This window comes from Anser anser, assembly GCF_964211835.1.
Source record: "Anser anser genome assembly, chromosome: 8".
In the NCBI taxonomy this organism is placed as follows: domain Eukaryota; kingdom Metazoa; phylum Chordata; class Aves; order Anseriformes; family Anatidae; genus Anser; species Anser anser.
Window position 1 is genome coordinate 21,341,770 of NC_139728.1, and position 17,127 is coordinate 21,358,896.

At 57.3% G+C, this 17,127-nt stretch overlaps 1 protein-coding gene across 8 annotated transcripts in view; it reads left to right on the plus strand.

The window, feature by feature from the left end:
* The window catches only part of PTPRF (protein tyrosine phosphatase receptor type F), a 371,253-nt gene that overhangs the window by 347,764 nt on the left and 6,362 nt on the right, over positions 1-17,127 (plus strand). For all 8 annotated transcript variants that reach the window (XM_083845518.1, XM_083845516.1, XM_083845515.1 and 5 more), the window contains 5 exons: positions 6,356-6,479; positions 8,263-8,438; positions 12,536-12,655; positions 13,641-13,795; positions 15,092-15,377. In XM_083845518.1, coding sequence (XP_083701644.1) covers positions 6,356-6,479; positions 8,263-8,438; positions 12,536-12,655; positions 13,641-13,795; positions 15,092-15,377 — 861 coding nt within the window. The remainder of the gene's footprint in view (positions 1-6,355; positions 6,480-8,262; positions 8,439-12,535; positions 12,656-13,640; positions 13,796-15,091; positions 15,378-17,127) is intronic.

The following is a 17,127-nucleotide window of genomic DNA, read 5'->3' on the forward strand; positions in this document are numbered from 1 at the left end:
GTCCCCACCCGCACCGACGCTGCCTTGGTGCTCACACACGGGCACGCAGTGCACATTTGGTGACACCCCCTCCACCCTGCACTGCACCTCCAGCCCGAGCCCCTCGGTTCCCGTCCTCCCTGAGGGTCACTTGCCAAGGGGGTGAACGTGTGCAGGGGACGGGGCCGAGCAGCACAAGGGCTGCCTTGCTTTTCTCACCGCTCTGCAGGCTGGATGATAAGGTTGGAAACTTGAAAATTTAGGGAAAATTCCTCTGCCAGCCGCGAGAGCAGCACTGGCAGGCTCTGTTTTCCTGTGCTTGCATGCAGGACCCTCTCGAGCCGTAGGGGACTTAGAAATAACCCCCCACTCGTATTAAAGAGGGAATAAATTTGGGATGTGTCCTTTGCATATGTTATCGCTTCTGTTTGAATTGTTATCTGTTGGTGCCTGTGGCCTCCCCTTCCTGCAGCATACTGGTACTGATTCATGAGATGAGATTAGAACATTTCCCCACGAGGTAAAATTACATACGCCAGGAAAGGGAAAGCAGATCTCTGCGCTGAGAAGGTAAGGGACGAATTCCAGCTAGTTCAAAGGGTGAGCTGCGTGTAGCTGAGGGAGGCACGGAGCTCCTGTTTGCTTCAAGATGCTAAGTGGAGGCTTTGCTGTCCCTCTGCACACCGCCGCCCAGGCTAGAGAGGAGCTGAGTTCACTGGCTACAGCCCTACGTTGCGGCTTGGGAAACGTTTGGAGGAGTAATGTGCTTCTCTTGCAGTTGCTTGTGCTTTTGTGTCAGTCCTGTGAGTGCAGTGTCGAGGTGCGCAGTCATATCTGTCTGCCTTGGGCCTTTTGTGATGAGTCCAGCTGAAATGTTAAGCGAGGATGGCCGCTGAGCTGCGTGCAGGCTGCGCCTGGCTGCGCCGCGGGGCTGCGGCAGGATCCGGTGCCTGGGCGCTGCCGTCCTCACGCAAGGTCTGCACCGCTCGGGGCCTGCAGCGTGATGCCGAGCTGTGGGAGCTGCTTCGGAAAAAAACAAGCACTAAGTAAATTCTCTTAGCTGTTTTCACGAGCCGCTCTCTTCTCATTTCTCTTTCTTTGGAGTATCACGGCTGGCTGAGAGCACCAATCAGTTGTGCTGAGTTGAAGCAGCTGTTAAGTAGCTGATTGTTGCATGTAATCTTTTACCCCTGGAGTCTGCTGCATTGGACTCCTCATCAGATAGAAATTACCAAACATGACAGGTTCATAAGGTGTTTGACACTAGGACGGGCCCCAGAGCAGAAATGGTTGCCCTTTCCTGGCTCGTGGGGATCATTACAGCCATTTCCCAGTTGAGATACTGGGGAAAAAAAAAAAAAAAACAACTGGACTGAGTTTGCAGAGAACGGCAGCTGCCTGCACAGGAGTGCTGGTGCGATGGGTCTGCTCTCATCCTGCTCCCTGGGTTTGGCACGGTGACAGCTCCCTTCGGGGCTGTGCTGAGAGGGCCGGAGGGCAGGACGGGGCAGGGCACGCCTGCCGGGCACTGCTGAGTAAGGGAATCTGCAGAGAGGCTGTGGAAATGGCAGGGGTGGGAGGGAGCGGGCTGTGCGGCCCCAACGGGAGCCCCGGCTGCGAGCAGTGACCCAGCACTTGAAAAGTCCTCGTGTCCCCACGGCACGGTCGTGCTGCCGCACTGGGCATAGCAGAGCTGAGCGGGGAGAGCCGAGGGAGGCAGGTTTCCCCGCTGAACCCCTACAGCCCGCTCGCCGTGGGGCTGTGCCGTGGAAGGGTTGCATGTCGAGTGGCTCTGCAGAGCAGCCTGACGCCTCGGCGGGGTGCAGGGCTGTTAATAGACGGCTCCTGTTCCAGCAGCAGCGGCACCCCAGGCAGAGAGCAAATATTTAACAGCACTTCAACCACCGAGGCCAGCTGCCTAGAGCCATCAGTCTGGCGCTTGCCTCGCTCGTGCCGGCGGTAGTGGGGTAACCCAGACGCGGGTGACACGAAACAAGACCTGTCGGCACCTCCTCGCACGCCTGCGAAGGGAGCAGGGAGGGCGGCAGAGATCTCTCAGCACGCCCTGGCCTCCATTCCCACAGGTCAGGGAACAAATAACATTGCTCACACCTGCTTGGCAGCCCGCGTGGCCGAGCAGCCGGGGCGACAAAGCCAGCGCAGAGCGAGCTGTGTGCCGGCTGCCGCAAGAGCAGGCTCCCGTGCCGAGGGTCTGCCCCCACCCCAAGGGTCCCATCCGGACCCCCCGCTCGCACTGGTGCTGCTGGAGAGGCTCAGCTGCAGGCTGGGAGCTGCAGTAGGGCTGGTGGGAGCACAGGGCAAGGGCCTGGCATGCGTCCTGGCCCGGCTGTGCCAGGAGGGTATTTCATTTTTAGCATACAGCGAGAGCTACAGTGAATTTACAGTGTGGGATTAATGGAATTAAGTAAGTAGAAGGGAGGCCAAGGCCCTTAATTATTTATCGGCAGGCTGTGGCGGGTGCTGTGGCTGTGTTGGAGCTCCTCCTGTGGGCCGCCTTCCCACGCTGCAGCCCGTGGATACGGCAGGATCTCGCCCTGAGGATCTTGCCCTGAGCTGAGGGATGCCTGCAGTGGTGCAAATGAGTGTGCAAACGAGTGTGCACACACGAATGGCATCTTGACCGCGGGATCCAGCCAGCCAAGCGCTGCCGTCCCCTTCGTTACCATTACCAAATACAGACAGATGGGGCTGCTTCCTGCTCCCTTGGGGGTGCTGCCAGTGACCTGCACCACCTGCCCAGGAGAGAACTTTTTCCTTGTGTCCAAACTGCGACGTGGGGAGGATGCCCCTTGTGCCTGGTCCCTTTGGTATGCCCCTCCAGGGCAACCTGCCAGCCTGCCCAAACCCCACTGTTCACTTGCATTTCCCCCAGAGCCCCCAAGGACATCGTGTTACCAGTGCCTGCAGCCCTGGCAAGGAGCAGTAGGCCCCCGCTCAGGCAGCAGGAGCAGCGCTGGGGTCCCCGGGGCCGCCGAGCCCCAGGGTGCTGCTCCAGGGGCCCGGGGAGCCCCCGGGGAGCTGCACGTTGCGAGTTTAATGGGCTAATCGGGAAGTGGCCTGGCAGGCACACAGCGCTCACGTTCCGGTAACAGGAATAATAAGGCTGAAGCAGTGCCAGCGATTGATTCGGGAGCGCATTATGTCCTCATTTGAGACGTGGCACAGATTGACAGCGGTCAATGCCTGTGCTAATGTGCTTGATTTCACAGGAGGCTGGGAAGCGCTAACAGCCCGAGCGCCTTCCTCTCGCCGTGCCCTTGTGCAGCAGCCGGGGCCGCAGAGCAGCACGGGGCTGTGGCCACGCAGCCCATGGTGGCCGAGCTGTCCCTGCCCCACCACAGAGCAGGGACACCGCCTGCAGACAGGTCTTGGAGCTGCGCTGAGGAAGAGGGGGCAGCAAGCCCAAGGCGGATGGCATCTGAGAGGCAAACTGGCACCCAGGGATGTTTTCAAGGCATTTGGAAAGTGCTCTCGAGTCTGTCGAGGAAAGAGCCTTTTTCCAATCCCATCTCAATGGCCTGGCTCCGTCTTTATGTTGATGGCAGTAGCAGCAGGGATCTCTGAGCCGCTTCAGAGAGATTGCTCCTTGCACTTCCATGCTGGGAAGGAGGAGTTTTACTAATTGGGCTTTTTTCTTAATTTGCACTTGCTGTCTTACAACATCTCCCCTGTCACTTTAAAGCAAAGCAAAACTAAAAGTCACGGCGCTTTTAAGTTTGCTCCCGGCTCATTTCCTTCCAGTTTCCCAGCCCTTCTGCTTTCTAGGAAGGCTGAGTTGAAAGTGGTACTCTCATTGTGTTTGGGGACGAAGCGGTGATTCCTGCGAGCCCCAGAGAGGAGCTAGAGAAGCCTCCCAGTGCCAGGCAATTGTGGAACAAAGTCAGGAAACGAGGCAGTGCTGCCATAGACAGGGGTTGCAGAGCATCAAGTGGAGATGGCACAAGAGTTGCCAACTGCTGCTCCACGTAATGGGCTTCAACTGCTCTCCAAGCAGCCCATCAGCCTCCCGTTTATTTACTCATTTGTTTGCCTTAAAGGGGGGAACAGGTGTACATTAATTCATCACCAGAGTTTAAATTAAATCATTTTACTTCTAAATGAGTCACTAATTTGCAGGAGTATTTAATTAGACCCTCTTTGCACTCAGGTGCTGTATTACTTCTGACTTTCTCACCTGTTTGCCCTCTTAAGAGGCTGATGATGATTAGGCCATTTCTGCACATCCTCGTTGCACATCAAAGCAATTAACCCTAATGGCAGCACCTTGATGCCGCTGCTCGGTTCTGGGGGCTCTTGGCAGCCTCGTCTCCCCGAGGAAAAAAACCTTTCCACCGCGGTGGCAGGACTCAGGCTTGCCGGGCGAAAGCTCGCTGCACCCCGCAGCGTGGGCAGCCCTGCAGCCTTCTGGCAGAGATTTGCAGCTCAGGTTGAGCACCAACAAGTGCGCTGAGCTCCGCCAGCACCCACCTGTGCCCAGCGCTGAGCGAGTGCTCCCAGGGTGCAGGTAAGGCTGCTGCTTTCTTCTGTTGCTCCTCAGCAGCCGAAGCATCAACCCAGGAGGTTTGGACCCAAGTGCCCCAAAGAGGCACCGGGGCTCCTGTGCCCGTGCAGAGGAGCGTGTGGGGCCATGGCAGCCGGGCCGTGGGCTCCCAGCCAGGAGCAGCACTTGCAGTCTCGCTCCTCCCGTCCCTGCCGCAGCGCCTCCGAGCGCTGCTGCTGCCTGCTTATTACCCTAATAATAGAAAATTACAGGTTTTCTGTGGGAAATGTCTATTTACATCCTACATTTCCCAAACTACCTATTAGCATCGCTGTGATGTCACATCCTCCCGTGCGTTTCCGTCAGCGCTGGCCCCTCCGCCTGCGGACGGCGTGCTGCTGCAGGACAGGACGGTGGCCTGGGGACAGGCGGCTGCCACCTGGCACGGTGCTGGACCGTGCCCTGCACATGCAGCAGTGCCCGCGGGGCTGGCACAGCCATCAGAGCGGTGCCCGAGCTCCGTACCCGAGCTGGGTGCCTGCAGCCGGTGTGGGAAGTGCCTGCCCAGTGGCACAGGAGAGCAGGGGACGGCGATGGTGTCACCCCGTGCATGGGCGGTGGCTGACGGTGCTGGGCAGAGGGGGCCATCCAGGTCAGCCCTGTCAGGGAGCTGCGCTTCCCAGCTCGGCCTTGTGCTCCCGGCCGAGCCGGAGCTGGCTGACTCGCGGGTGTTTTATTGCTCGAGAACCCTCCGGCCGTGGCTCTCTGCCAGGCGATGGACGTGGATTTCTGCAGAGAGATTTCTGCGCGCGGTGCTTCCCCAGCCTGCTTGCTCAATGCCTGTGGGCTGCCAGAGCTTCAGGGGCCCCGAGCTGGAGTGTGGGTTTTAAAGAGGCTTTGCCTGTGCTGGTAACACTGTGGGGAGGATTAATGGGATGGCTGGTTCCTGCTGTAGGTGCCTGCCCCGGGCCTGCCCAGGGCTGCGTGAGCAGAGCAAGTCCCTGCACGAGGCAGCTGCCTCAGCGGGGTGCCTCACCTGCCTCTCACCAAAGAGGCCGTCCTGTCTCGGAGGTGCTTCTGGGACAGGCCGTTTTCCCCTGCCTTTGTGCACCAGCCATGACGCCAAGAAGCTTTGGGACGAGGCCGCCTGGCCGTGCAGGAGCCAGGGCAGACGCCCAGGTGTAGGCACCAGCCCGTGGCCTGAGGCGGAAGCGCTGGGTGTGCGAGGCCAGGGCGTGGAATCAGGATCTGCGCTTTTCAGGCAGATGCACAGCGTGCAGGCCTTAGGCCAAGATTTATAACCACGTCTCTTCTCCAGGTTTATAGCTCCTTGTCACTCTATTAACTCAAACGAGAGATGTTTACATTGCATAAGTAGCTGGAGCAGTGGATAGTAACCTATCAATTTTCATGACTATTCCCTGGCAGAAGCTCCTCGGCTGTGTTGCAGGACACTAATACCCAAAGCTCCTGGGGCACGAGATACCCAGGGCTTGCTATATTTCAGGAGACTGCAGTTCAACATCTAATAAAACCTCTAGGTCAAGAACTGCGCCGTCAGGTCTCTGTGGAGCCCGGGCATAAGACCAAGCTTCGGCTGATGGGTAGCTCCGGAGGAAGGGATGAGCACACAGAAAGTGCAGAGGGCTGCCCCAGCGAGGGGCTGCTTTGCATGCAGGTCGCTGGAGACAGGTTCCACCGGGGACGGGGTTTTGGTGTGGTCTGGCTTGACAGCGTGGCCCGGGACAGCCGAGGCAGGTGTGTCTGGCCTGGGGAAAGGCGCGCAGGGAAATGCAGATGCCCTGGCTGAAATGCATGTGCGCTGCGGCATCCTGCTCGGCTCTAACCGCTCCTGCCTCCCTCCTCTCTCCACAGTCCATCGATCCCGGGCAGCAGTTCACCTGGGAGAACTCCAACCTGGAAGTGAACAAACCCAAAAACCGCTATGCAAACGTGATCGCGTATGACCACTCGCGTGTCATCCTGACCTCCATCGATGGTAAGTGACGCCGGGGTGGGCACCCCAGCAAATGGCTGGACACGGCTGTGGCAGGGGATAGTTTCCTGTTCTTTTTCCTGTTTTCAGTCAAGCAGGGGCAAACACTGAGAAACACAGAGCACCAAGAGGTGCTTGAAAGCAGGTCAAGGGCCTGCTAGCCCCACTGCCCCCACCCCAGCATGGCTGCAGGGCCAGCATCTTCCCCTAGGACCTGCCGGTGTTTGTGCCCAAGTAACACCCAGAGCTGAGGGTGCCCCTTCCCTTGGGACATCAGGCTCACACGTCCCCCTGCGTGCTGGGAGATGCTTCGGGCCCTGGTGTTCATAGCACCGATGGCTCTGAGAACCAGCACCACACTTCAGCTAAGGACACTGCACATCTGTGGGGCCGGGGCTAACGCCTGCTTTCAGTGCCTGCTTTCATTCCCTGTGCACACAGAGGAGCTGGAGTGCAGATACCGAAACCCAGGCTCACCCATCCTCATTGTAAGTCAGCACCCAGCCCTGCGCGTCACACCTGAATCTGCTCCGGGGTGCTGAGGAAGATGCAGCTGATTCAGTGCACCCCCTGCCTGGGGAAGAGACTGGCTTTGCATACAGGTGGTCCTGCAGCCACTGGCATCCTTTTTCTTGGGATGGAAGTGTCTTTTCTAATGCTAATGCACCACTGATCCTTTAGGGGAGGAGGGGGAGGTCTAGGTGGTCCCTCACAGCAGGACCTGTTCGCAGCAGCAGTGATGCAAAGCCTTGGGGTGCAGGATGACAGGCGAGCCCCCTTAGTTAGGCAGCTGTGGGGTGAGCACAAGGGGGACAGTCCCTCTTTTCCAGCATGATTTGGTTGCTGTTAGTGGCATCTGTGTCTTTCTGGGAGCCGTTCCGCAAGTGCCCTGCCAGGCCTGGCTGCTGCTGCTCCCCCAGAGCTGTGCTTTGTTGCTGCTGGAGGCTGCTGAGACCTGCAGGAAAAAAAATTAATGCCCAGGACAAAAGGGCGAGGGGGAGCCCCCCAGCTTTGTTTCCTTCCTCTAATGAAATGCAGATGCTCTCTCCCTGGGGGACAAGGAGATTCCTGCTGCTTTCCCTCCTGGCAGCCAGGCAGCCCGTGCTGAATTGGGGTTTGGAAACACAGCCCCAGGCCCGCGCTTTGCCGCATTCATTTTAGTAACTGTGTGTTTGCATTTTAAAGGCCTTTACAAGAAAATCCTTTCCTCAAGGTGCTGGAGGCAGGGCAAGAGCTGGAGCAGCAGCAGGCAGCAGTGAGGGTTTTGCCCCGAGGAGGGTCTGGGGGGTGGTGGGAGGAAGGTCTCTGGCTCTTCCAGGGTGCTGGTCCCTGCAGGAGGGGCGGGAGGACATCCCTTGCCTGACATCCCCTGCTAACAGAGACAAACAAATGAAACAGCCTCGTTCTGAAAGGTGCTCTAGGACCATAACAAATAGCTGGTGAATTTAAGACAATTATTTCAATCAGTTGCTTGGGGCCAAACGAGTTCCTTAATATTCCTGCCTGTGAACTTCCCTTTGTGTGCGGGTGGCAGCTGTCTCTCCGCTTTGGTTCTGCCTGATTGTTGCATTAATGTGGTAGCTACAAAGGGTTCTTCTTTGTTCAGGCACCATCCCTGTCCTCTGCAGGGACCCTGCGAGAGATGCTGGCCGCACCCTGTAAAGGAGACGTGTTAAGAGCCCTGTGAACACACCAGCCTCCGCCCCTGCCTGCAGGACCCAGCAGAGCGACAGGCGCAGGGTCGTGGGGTGTCCCCAGAGTAACGCTTTGTCCTCTTTCTCCTCAGGGGTCCCAGGCAGTGATTACATCAATGCCAATTACATCGACGGCTATCGGAAGCAGAACGCCTACATCGCAACGCAGGGACCCCTGCCAGAAACCCTCAGCGACTTCTGGAGGATGGTGTGGGAGCAGAGGACAGCAACGATAGTCATGATGACCAGGCTGGAGGAGAAGTCCAGGGTACAGTGTGTGCTTCCTCTCTGTTCTGGAGCTGGCAGCGTGAGCAGGAGAGAGGGGTGGGAGCAGTGTATGGCCTGAAGGAGCCCAGGGAGAGGCAGGTCCGGTGGCACAGCCCGCTGCTGCGGGCACCCCAGCAACAAGTGCCTTGGGAGCATCTCCCTGTGGGGCAAAAGGGTGGCAAAGCCTCCTGTCACTGTGCTACCCGACAGCCTCTGCCTTGCCCAAATGCCTGTGCACACCCATCCACCCTTTCCCTGCCCACATCACTCGTGCCAAAGGAGGAGAGCTGTGCGAGGGGAGTGCTGACAGCCTCTGAAAGCCTGGGGGCTGCATCCCTGAGAGCTGCGGCGGGTGGGTGGTACCGGCAGCATCCCGCAGCCTGACAGCGCTCTGGCGATGCAGGGAACGGCTGACGGGGTCTCACTGCACTGAGAAGGCTAATTTGTGCCTTGTCCAATGACAACATGTATAAACGATGGGCTCGTGCTGCCAAGATTAGATATTCTGATGTAATAAACGCAAAGCTGCCTGCAAGCCGTGGGAAGGGCGCGAGGTGGAGAGGAAGGAGCAGAGCAGGAGCCCTCGTTGCGGGCGGTGGCTCGTGACAGAGGGCCTTGCTCAGCCCCTGAGGCAGGAGTTCCTGTGCTGTGACCAGCGTGCTCCCGTGCCCAGATGCACCCTTTGGGCAAAGGCTGCCCAAGCAGGAGGCGGCGTCTGCCTCTCGCGTTCCTAAAAGTAAAATTTTAGTGGTGAGCATTTGTGCTTGCAGAATATTTTAGCGTTGCCATGCCAACAGCAGGAGAAGGGGCTGTGCGCTCAAGCTGTGAAGCACTGGTTATTTTTAGCCCAATAAGATCGTTCTTTAGAAGCAGAAACTGTCAAGTTTGGGTTCAGCTGAAACTTTTGCCCGCACGCTTTCCCCCCGTTTCAAAGCTTCGGCACCAAAATGCTCGTAGGGGTGTCCCAGCCCACGCTGGCTGCAAGGAAGCAACTGGAGCAACAGATCACCATGGCAAAAAAGATCCGCTTTTCCTGCCTGCATGAAAAAAGGCTTTGTTCACGGGCTTCCCCGGCTCTGCAAATGCCCTGCAGGGAAACCAGTGCTCCTTGGAGAGGAGCTGCCTCTAGAGATGCAGCCCAGCTTTGTGCTGTGCTTCCCAACCTCCTGTGCCCAATAGCTGTCACCCACCCCAACCCAAAGAGGGATGTAAAAATGCCCGGCACAGCCTGCCCAGCACATGGGCTGAGCAAGACCAGAAGGTGCTGATCGGCCGCTCTCTTGAGTGAGGAATCATTCAGGGGCTTTCTCCGTGACTCCACATCTCAGTCGTGGAGCATGTGTTTGAAGTGCAAGGAAAAGCCCTTTTAGGTTGCCAAGCGAATCCATGCCCGGAGTCCTGACTCACTCAACTTCTGGGCTGCTCGGCTATGGGAAGGCACTCCAAGGTGCGTGTTTCTCCAAGATAACAAGCTCCCTTCGACCCCCCAGGCACTTCTTTGCCTGACATGTCTGTGCTGCTGAGCCGTGCATTATCTCCCCCCAGCACACTCCCGTCATGTCATCCCCTAATTACCTCTGCAGTATTGGTTTCTGTCCCAAACACGGCGCGTGTGGCGGGGCTGGGTCCAGTCTGCTGGTGACAGGACAGGCTGGGAGTCCCTGTCACAGGCAGGGGGTGACCAGAGCCCTGAGGAAAGCTGCAGGCTTTACCGTGGGTGACCTCGGAAAGTCCCCTTGTCCGGGGGCTTCAGAGCAGGCACGGGGTTGTGTCTGCAGCTGCAGGCGGGCAGCGGGGCCGCATGGTGAGGTGCCCAGCACAGGGCAGGCTCTGCCTCCTTCCCAGGTGAGCTCTCCGGTCCCTCTCAGCAGTGCTGCCTGCAGATAAGCCGACCAGGACCAGCAGAAGCTTTGCAGCCCTGTGGGGGTGACACTGCTTTAAAGGGCTCCTGAGCTGCAGGGGGAAAAAATCTTTAAAGAGCATCAGCTTTTATGGTCTGCAATTTCAGCTGGCTTGATGGTCCAAATCATCCTCCCTTTTTCATGTTTTCACAAAGCGAGAGGCACATAAAGGATAGAAATGGCTGGATTGTGCAATTTAGCTGCCTTCAAAGCTTTACAATCAGTTTCAGAATCATTCGGTGGCAGTTCAGAAACACACATTGTAGATTAGCTTTCCCGGAGCTGCGAGCGTGGCGTGTCCCAGCTGGGGCGCATTGCACGACAGAGGCATTAAAGCAGGATTTCTCCCTCCCTGGGCTATCCTCAAGAGCCCGGCGGAGCAGGGTGGAGAAGGGAGGTCTCCCCGAGCAGTGCCGGGCTCCTTCTGTCCGAGCCCCGAGCAGCCATCCCTGGCTTATAACGTCTCGTGGAGCTCCGTGTCTCCAGACAGGGGTGCAGAGGGGTGCTCAGCCAGGGGATCTGGGGCAAGAGGGCACTGGCAGCCGGGTCCTGCTCCAGCCCTCGATGCCAGCTGGAGCTGGCGAGTTAGGCCGGGAGCAGAGCACAGCTCTCGAGCCGAGGAGGGGTGCCCGGCTGCTCTTGGGCACGGGGCACCAAAGGGGAGGGACAGGAAGCACTCGGCAGAGCTGCCATAAGTGGCTGTTGAGGACATTACTGTGCTCCTTAAGTTAATGAGAAGCAAGCACCGCCAGAAGAAAACATCTCTTATCTGCTTTAGTGCCACAGTGCATCGGCTTCAGCATAAAATTTACAGAGCTTGAAAATGGGGCATAAACATTATGGGTAAATTTGGCAGAAAATGTGACTGACTCTTATCTGGTCATGAATAAATAATTTTCAATTACCAGCCCAGGCGCTGCTATTATCCCTCACAGGGAACTCCTCTGAAGTTTGTTTTGTGCTCGAGCACACACGGCGCCGTGGCGCGTGGGTGGCAGGAGGGGACCGCTGTCCCCGTGGCGTGGGTCAGCCTTGGGGACGTGCTGTGCCGCTTGTCAGCGACGTTCCCTGCGAGCTGCAGCGAGGGGCAGGCCAGCACGGGGGGGACGAGGCAAGTGGCTGCCCCTCTGTCCCCCCGCCGCCTCTAGAGAGGGGTCACGTCATCCCCAAACCGGGAGAGGCAAGCTCAGGTGGCTGGGGATGCGGCTGCAGCTGCCACCCGCTCACGAGGACAGGATGAGTTTAGCTGTGAAATAAGGTCTGTGACCTCGAGTTGTTGGCTCTGCAGCTAGTCAGCGTAAAATAATGTGCTGCTCTGCGCCAGGCGAGGAGGAGAGCCCTCCAGAGATGCGCGCGGGGCCGGCCACGCCGTGAGCACAGACCCGAGGCAGCAGAGCAGATGGAGGGCAGGACGCGCCGGGCACCCAGCGGGCAGCCCCGCTCCGGGCACTTGTGCCGGGGCAGGGTTTCCCGAGAGCAGACCCCAAAAAGCAGGGGCAGATGCATCCGTCCGACCCCAGGCTACGGTGCTCCGGCAGCCAGGCAGAGTGCAGGATGTGGCTTCTTCGCTCTCGCAAGCCCCACAGCGCTTAAAGTGCCTTCAATTAAAAGGCAGAAGTTCATTGATTTCTAATTAAGCCTGTTGTTTCCCTTCCCACACGTTCCCCTGTAAACACGCTCAGCTAATAATTAAGTTTACTATTCCTTGACAAGCACAGATGATCTTCCATTCACTCCTCTCTCCTAGGGCGGGAAACCATTTTCGGTGCAGTGCACAGGGGTGGGAATGAAGCCCTCCTGCTGTCAGCCGGGCGCTGCGGCTCCGCGGGGTGGGAGCCAGGTGCCAGATGAAGTCGGGAGCTCAGGGTGCCAAATTAAATAAGGGAGCTCAGGGCTGGAGACGACAAAGCCGGAGGAGTCAGTTGCAAATGCTGAGCTGTGAATAGTGGAGGAGGAGGAGGGCATCAGCGGGTGAGCAGGGAGGGAGTCACAGGGAGAGGAAGGAGCAGGAGGGCTGGGGCCCTGGGGTTGTATTAGGGCTCTCTGCCAAGCGGGCTTGCAGCAGGAGCTGTGAAGGTCGGGAGGGGGAGAGAAGGGGTGTTTGGGACCCGTTGCACGGTGACTTTTCCACATCCATCCTTTTTTCACCCCAAAGGCCCCAGCCAAGCACTGACCCTTTCTCCTCTCCTCCCTGCAGGTGAAGTGTGACCAGTACTGGCCGAGCCGGGGTACGGAAACCTACGGGATGATCCAGGTCACGCTGCTGGACACAGTCGAGCTGGCGACCTACACCGTCAGGACCTTTGCCCTGTACAAGGTATGGCACGGGCTGGGCTGCTCCTGGGGCTGCAGCGTGGCCCCAGGCAGAGGCAGCTGCTTGTTCCTCATGTGGCCAGGCGTGGGGCAGCCCGTGCGGGGGCTGTCTGTCAGAGCTGGGCTGCGGGCTGTGCATCTGGCTGCCGTCAGATTTTGGCCAGGACACCTGATGCTCTGTAGGCACTCAGACCCTGTGAAGGGCCCCAGAGCAGAGGCCACGCTTGCCTCTGGCGAGTGCATGTAACAGCTGTCCTCCCATTAGATGGACAACACGGGGAGCAGGGAATTTTTAGCGCTGCTGTCACTAATAATGCAAATGGAGGAGCCGTGCTGACGTTGGTGTGTGCCCTTCTCTCCTGCCTGCTGCGTACCTCATTAGTGTTGGGCAATCCCCGGAGGCAGCGCTAGCAGCAGCGTGGCACAGCAATGCAAGCAGGCTGTGCGCGGGCTCAGAGCGCAGCCCTGCCGTGCTGGGGACCTGCTCACACCCCGGGAAGGCATCTTGTCCCCAGCGCTCGCCCAGCCAGTCCTCCCACATGGCTGCACAGATCCCTCACCCCGTGAGGCAGGAGCCGGGCAGCCTCCGGAGGCACGGTGCTGATCGGCCATCCCGGGGAGCCGTGGTGCAGAGGGGCAGTGAGACAGCTTGCTGCAGCTCATCCGTGCCCAGCGCCCATTTTATTGTGAACGTGCAGTGAGTGTAGTGGCCCCGTGCTGTGCAGGAGTCACGCACCTTCCTGACTGTCTGCTCCGCTCCCTCAGAGCCTCTCTGCTGCTTTCCCCAGAGCATCCATGCAGAGGCCTTGCAAGGAACCTATATTTTGCCTCCTAATTTTCAGTGGCAAAACCCCAATAAATGCATGATCACACACAGCCTTAAATGCCTGCTGTTACCCAGCCAGCTGGATACCTCGTTACCCCAGCAGTGGGTTCCCCTCCTAGGATGAGACTGTCCTCACACAGAAACTTTTCTTTGTCCTCTACAGAATGGCTCCAGCGAGAAGCGAGAGCTGCGACAGTTCCAGTTCATGGCGTGGCCCGATCACGGGGTGCCAGAATACCCTACCCCGATCCTAGCTTTCCTGCGGCGGGTCAAGGCCTGTAACCCACCCGATGCCGGGCCCATGGTTGTGCACTGCAGGTAGGACGGCGTGTTCACAAAGCTGCACCTGGGCTCCTGCCTCCTGGCTGCGGGAGCTCTGCCCTGTCCCCCTGAAAGCGGCACCTCCTGGTCCTGCGGGAAGGTTTCACGGCATTGTAACCAGCACCACGTGCTTGGGCTGGGAACAGATTGGCAATTAGCGATGGCAATCCAGCAGTCAACGTTGTGTTGCTTCTGCTATGTCAGGTTAAACAGCACTGCTGTACAGAGAGTCTCAGAACACAGGTTTTCTTGCAAAAATGCAAGCGCAGTTTGAAGATGAAGTGATCTGAGCCCGGTATAAGTAGGTGGTACCTTTCAGAGGCACATCGTTGACAGACACGCGTGCAGTGACCTGCACCAACATTTATACACAGTATTTACAGTAGAACTCTTTAGCGGGGTAGAAAGGGAGCTCTTTAAGCAAAAATATTAGTCTGCTAAGGCTCAGCATCTTATCCAGGCAAGATTTATCTCCACCAGCCGAGTGGGGACTATTACTGAACAAACCACTCCATCATTGCTGTTCCGGCATACGCCTTACCAGCAGTGCTTAATGCTCTTCTTTCATGCTCTGTTTCAGATGGGAGTGGGATATAATTAACACACAAACAAGCTATATTAAGGCCCTGTTAAGGATCTGACTCGCACCATAAATGAGGAAATGTCTAGCTCCGTATCTCTGCCTGTGTTTACATGTCATGACAGCGTGTCTGTTGTTTTCGGGGCGTTCTCCTGGTGACAAGTTTGGGGATTGCTGCTGCCCTTCCAGCAGATGCAGAGAGGCTTCCAGTACTTCAGTGAAGGGCTCGCCATAGAAATGCATGACCTCACCTTTCTGCTTTCCCCTCTGGGGCTGGCTGGCCTGGTTTTATGGGTTAGGGAACAGTGACCCAGGTTAGGGGACAACCAGACATGAAATTTATGGGTTTCATTGGTGCTGGAGCCCAGCCTGGAGTTCATGTCTTCCAGCTCCACATGTATGCTGTCACTCTCCTGGCTGTTAAACTCATTTCTCCTTCCCTGTCACTGCACCAGCAGAGTGACACCGTGTCCTTTCTGCTCCTTCAGGTTGAGGGGGACAGCAGAAGGGCTGAGTAGCCTCCCATGCTCTCCCTTGCTACTCTCCCTCGCTCCTCCTGTCACCTCCCGTTCGGGGCTCAGCTCGTTACCCTGCAGCATGGGGAGCAGCCTCCTCTCTGCTCTAGATCCTGGTGCTCTTTTACGCGAGAGCAGAGCTTGCCTGGTGCCCGTGAGGGATGGCATCCTCTCAGGCCTCGTGCTTTGTTCCCGCAGCGCCGGCGTGGGCCGAACTGGTTGCTTCATTGTCATCGACGCCATGCTGGAGCGGATGAAGCACGAGAAGACCGTGGACATCTACGGCCACGTGACGTGCATGCGCTCGCAGCGCAACTACATGGTGCAGACAGAGGACCAGTACATCTTCATCCACGAGGCCTTGCTGGAAGCAGCCACATGCGGCAATACCGAGGTGCCTGCACGCAACCTCTTCGCTCACATCCAGAAGCTGACCCAGGTGCCACCAGGCGAGAGCGTTACTGCGATGGAGCTGGAATTCAAGGTTGGTGACCGAGCCCCAGCAGCCCCCCTCCCTGGGGCCCTGTGTCTGCCCGCACAGCCCCACTGACACGCTCGTCCAGGGGCTGGGAGAGGAGAGAGACGGCTCATTACAGGCAGTTACTCTTTTGCGTGTTTCTAAACCAGGTAGGCAGTGATTTAAAGTACATTTGAATTGTAAAGCTTGTGTCAGCCGTGGTCCCCCCCTGGATTGGCAGCTTCTGGGGAGAATATAAAAGGCAGATGGATGCGCAGTTCTCAGCAGCACGTTCTGCTCTAGGTTCACTGTGCAGCAGGAGCTGCATCCGAAATCAGATGCAGATCGTGTTAGTGATAATTGATGTTACTGTGAACAACTTGTCTGGAAACGGCTCCAATTTAAATATGTGAGACGTTTATAGTCTCATTTCTTCAATGCTGAGCTCTGTTATCTTTTAACCACCTAGACACCAAGCCTCAGTGGCTAGAATTGGTGAAAGCAGTGTTGTAAGACATACTGTTTTTAAGAAGCCGTGCCCTCATTTTGCTATCCGTAGCTGAGACTGCCTGCTGCAAATATTTATTACAGCCTTGGAGATGGAAACGAGCTCTGGTAACCGCCCATGTTCTCAGGTGAGGTGCATTAGTCCAGTGAACTCATGCAGGGGAATATAGCTCATGCAGGGAGCTAGCAGACCATGCAGGCTGTGAAATGAACTGCGGCAATACAGCTTCACCCCGGGAATTCCCACCAAATGGCAAAGGAGCAGGTGAGGCAAAATATTGACTTTCTGCATAAACCAGGAAAAGCTGAGCAGCTCTGGCCTGTGGTCAGTAGAGCTGCCGGTGCCCTGGACGTGAGACAGGAGAGGTGCCTCTGCACAGCAAGGAAGGTGTCACCTCCTCGTGGTGGCACCTGCCCTGAAAGTCCTCCCAGTGCTGGCACAGAATTAGGCTCAGCTCTGGTAACTCTGTTCTAAAAAAGCAATAACATTTGCCCCCACTCTGTGCCCTGGCAGCATCGACTGCTTGGAAGACGTTAGGGAGCAGGATATGGGAGGGTCTCGTGTGGCTGCATCACTTCCCAAAGAGGCCCCTGTCCTCCTGTAGCCAAGGACCAGCTGCCACACACAGCAGGAAAGGTGGCTCAGGGGATGCTGGGAGGGTCTTGGAGAGAAAAAAAAGAAAAAAAAAAAAAAGGATACTTCTGTTTGAATGTCTCTGCCAGCAGATCTAAGTAACACATTTACCATGACTCCAATTTACAGGGCTCAAAGGGAACCATAAAATCATAAAATGTCTCGCAGTAACCCAGAATAGATCTTTGCCTAAATATGTCACAGTTCTCACATTTTTCTTGGGTTCTCCTGGGGTGAGAAGTAAATAGCAAGACACTGCTGGAAGATGGAAAGCCTCCCTTCCCTGGTGCCACCAAGCATGTGTGTATGGTTCAGCGAGGGGCACGGCGTCATGTGCTGGCCTTTGTGGGTCAGAGAGCGCGTGTGGGTCGCTGCTCCCCTACGTGCGGCTTCGGGGCTGCGTCGGTGGTTTCCCCGTGCTGCTTCCTGGAGGGGAACTGCTGTCACCTGCAGCTGTGCACCGAAAGCCAGCAGAAGGCTGTGCCATAGCTAGGTGCGCAGGAAGCAGACACGGCACTGAAAAGCAGACTGACCTAGTGTGAAACAGAGCAGCCAGGTGCAGCCTGCCTGCTCACAGAGGCAGAGCCCCCCGCCTGGCCCAGAAGGATCTGGTCCCCAGGGGATGTCCCTCGGTGA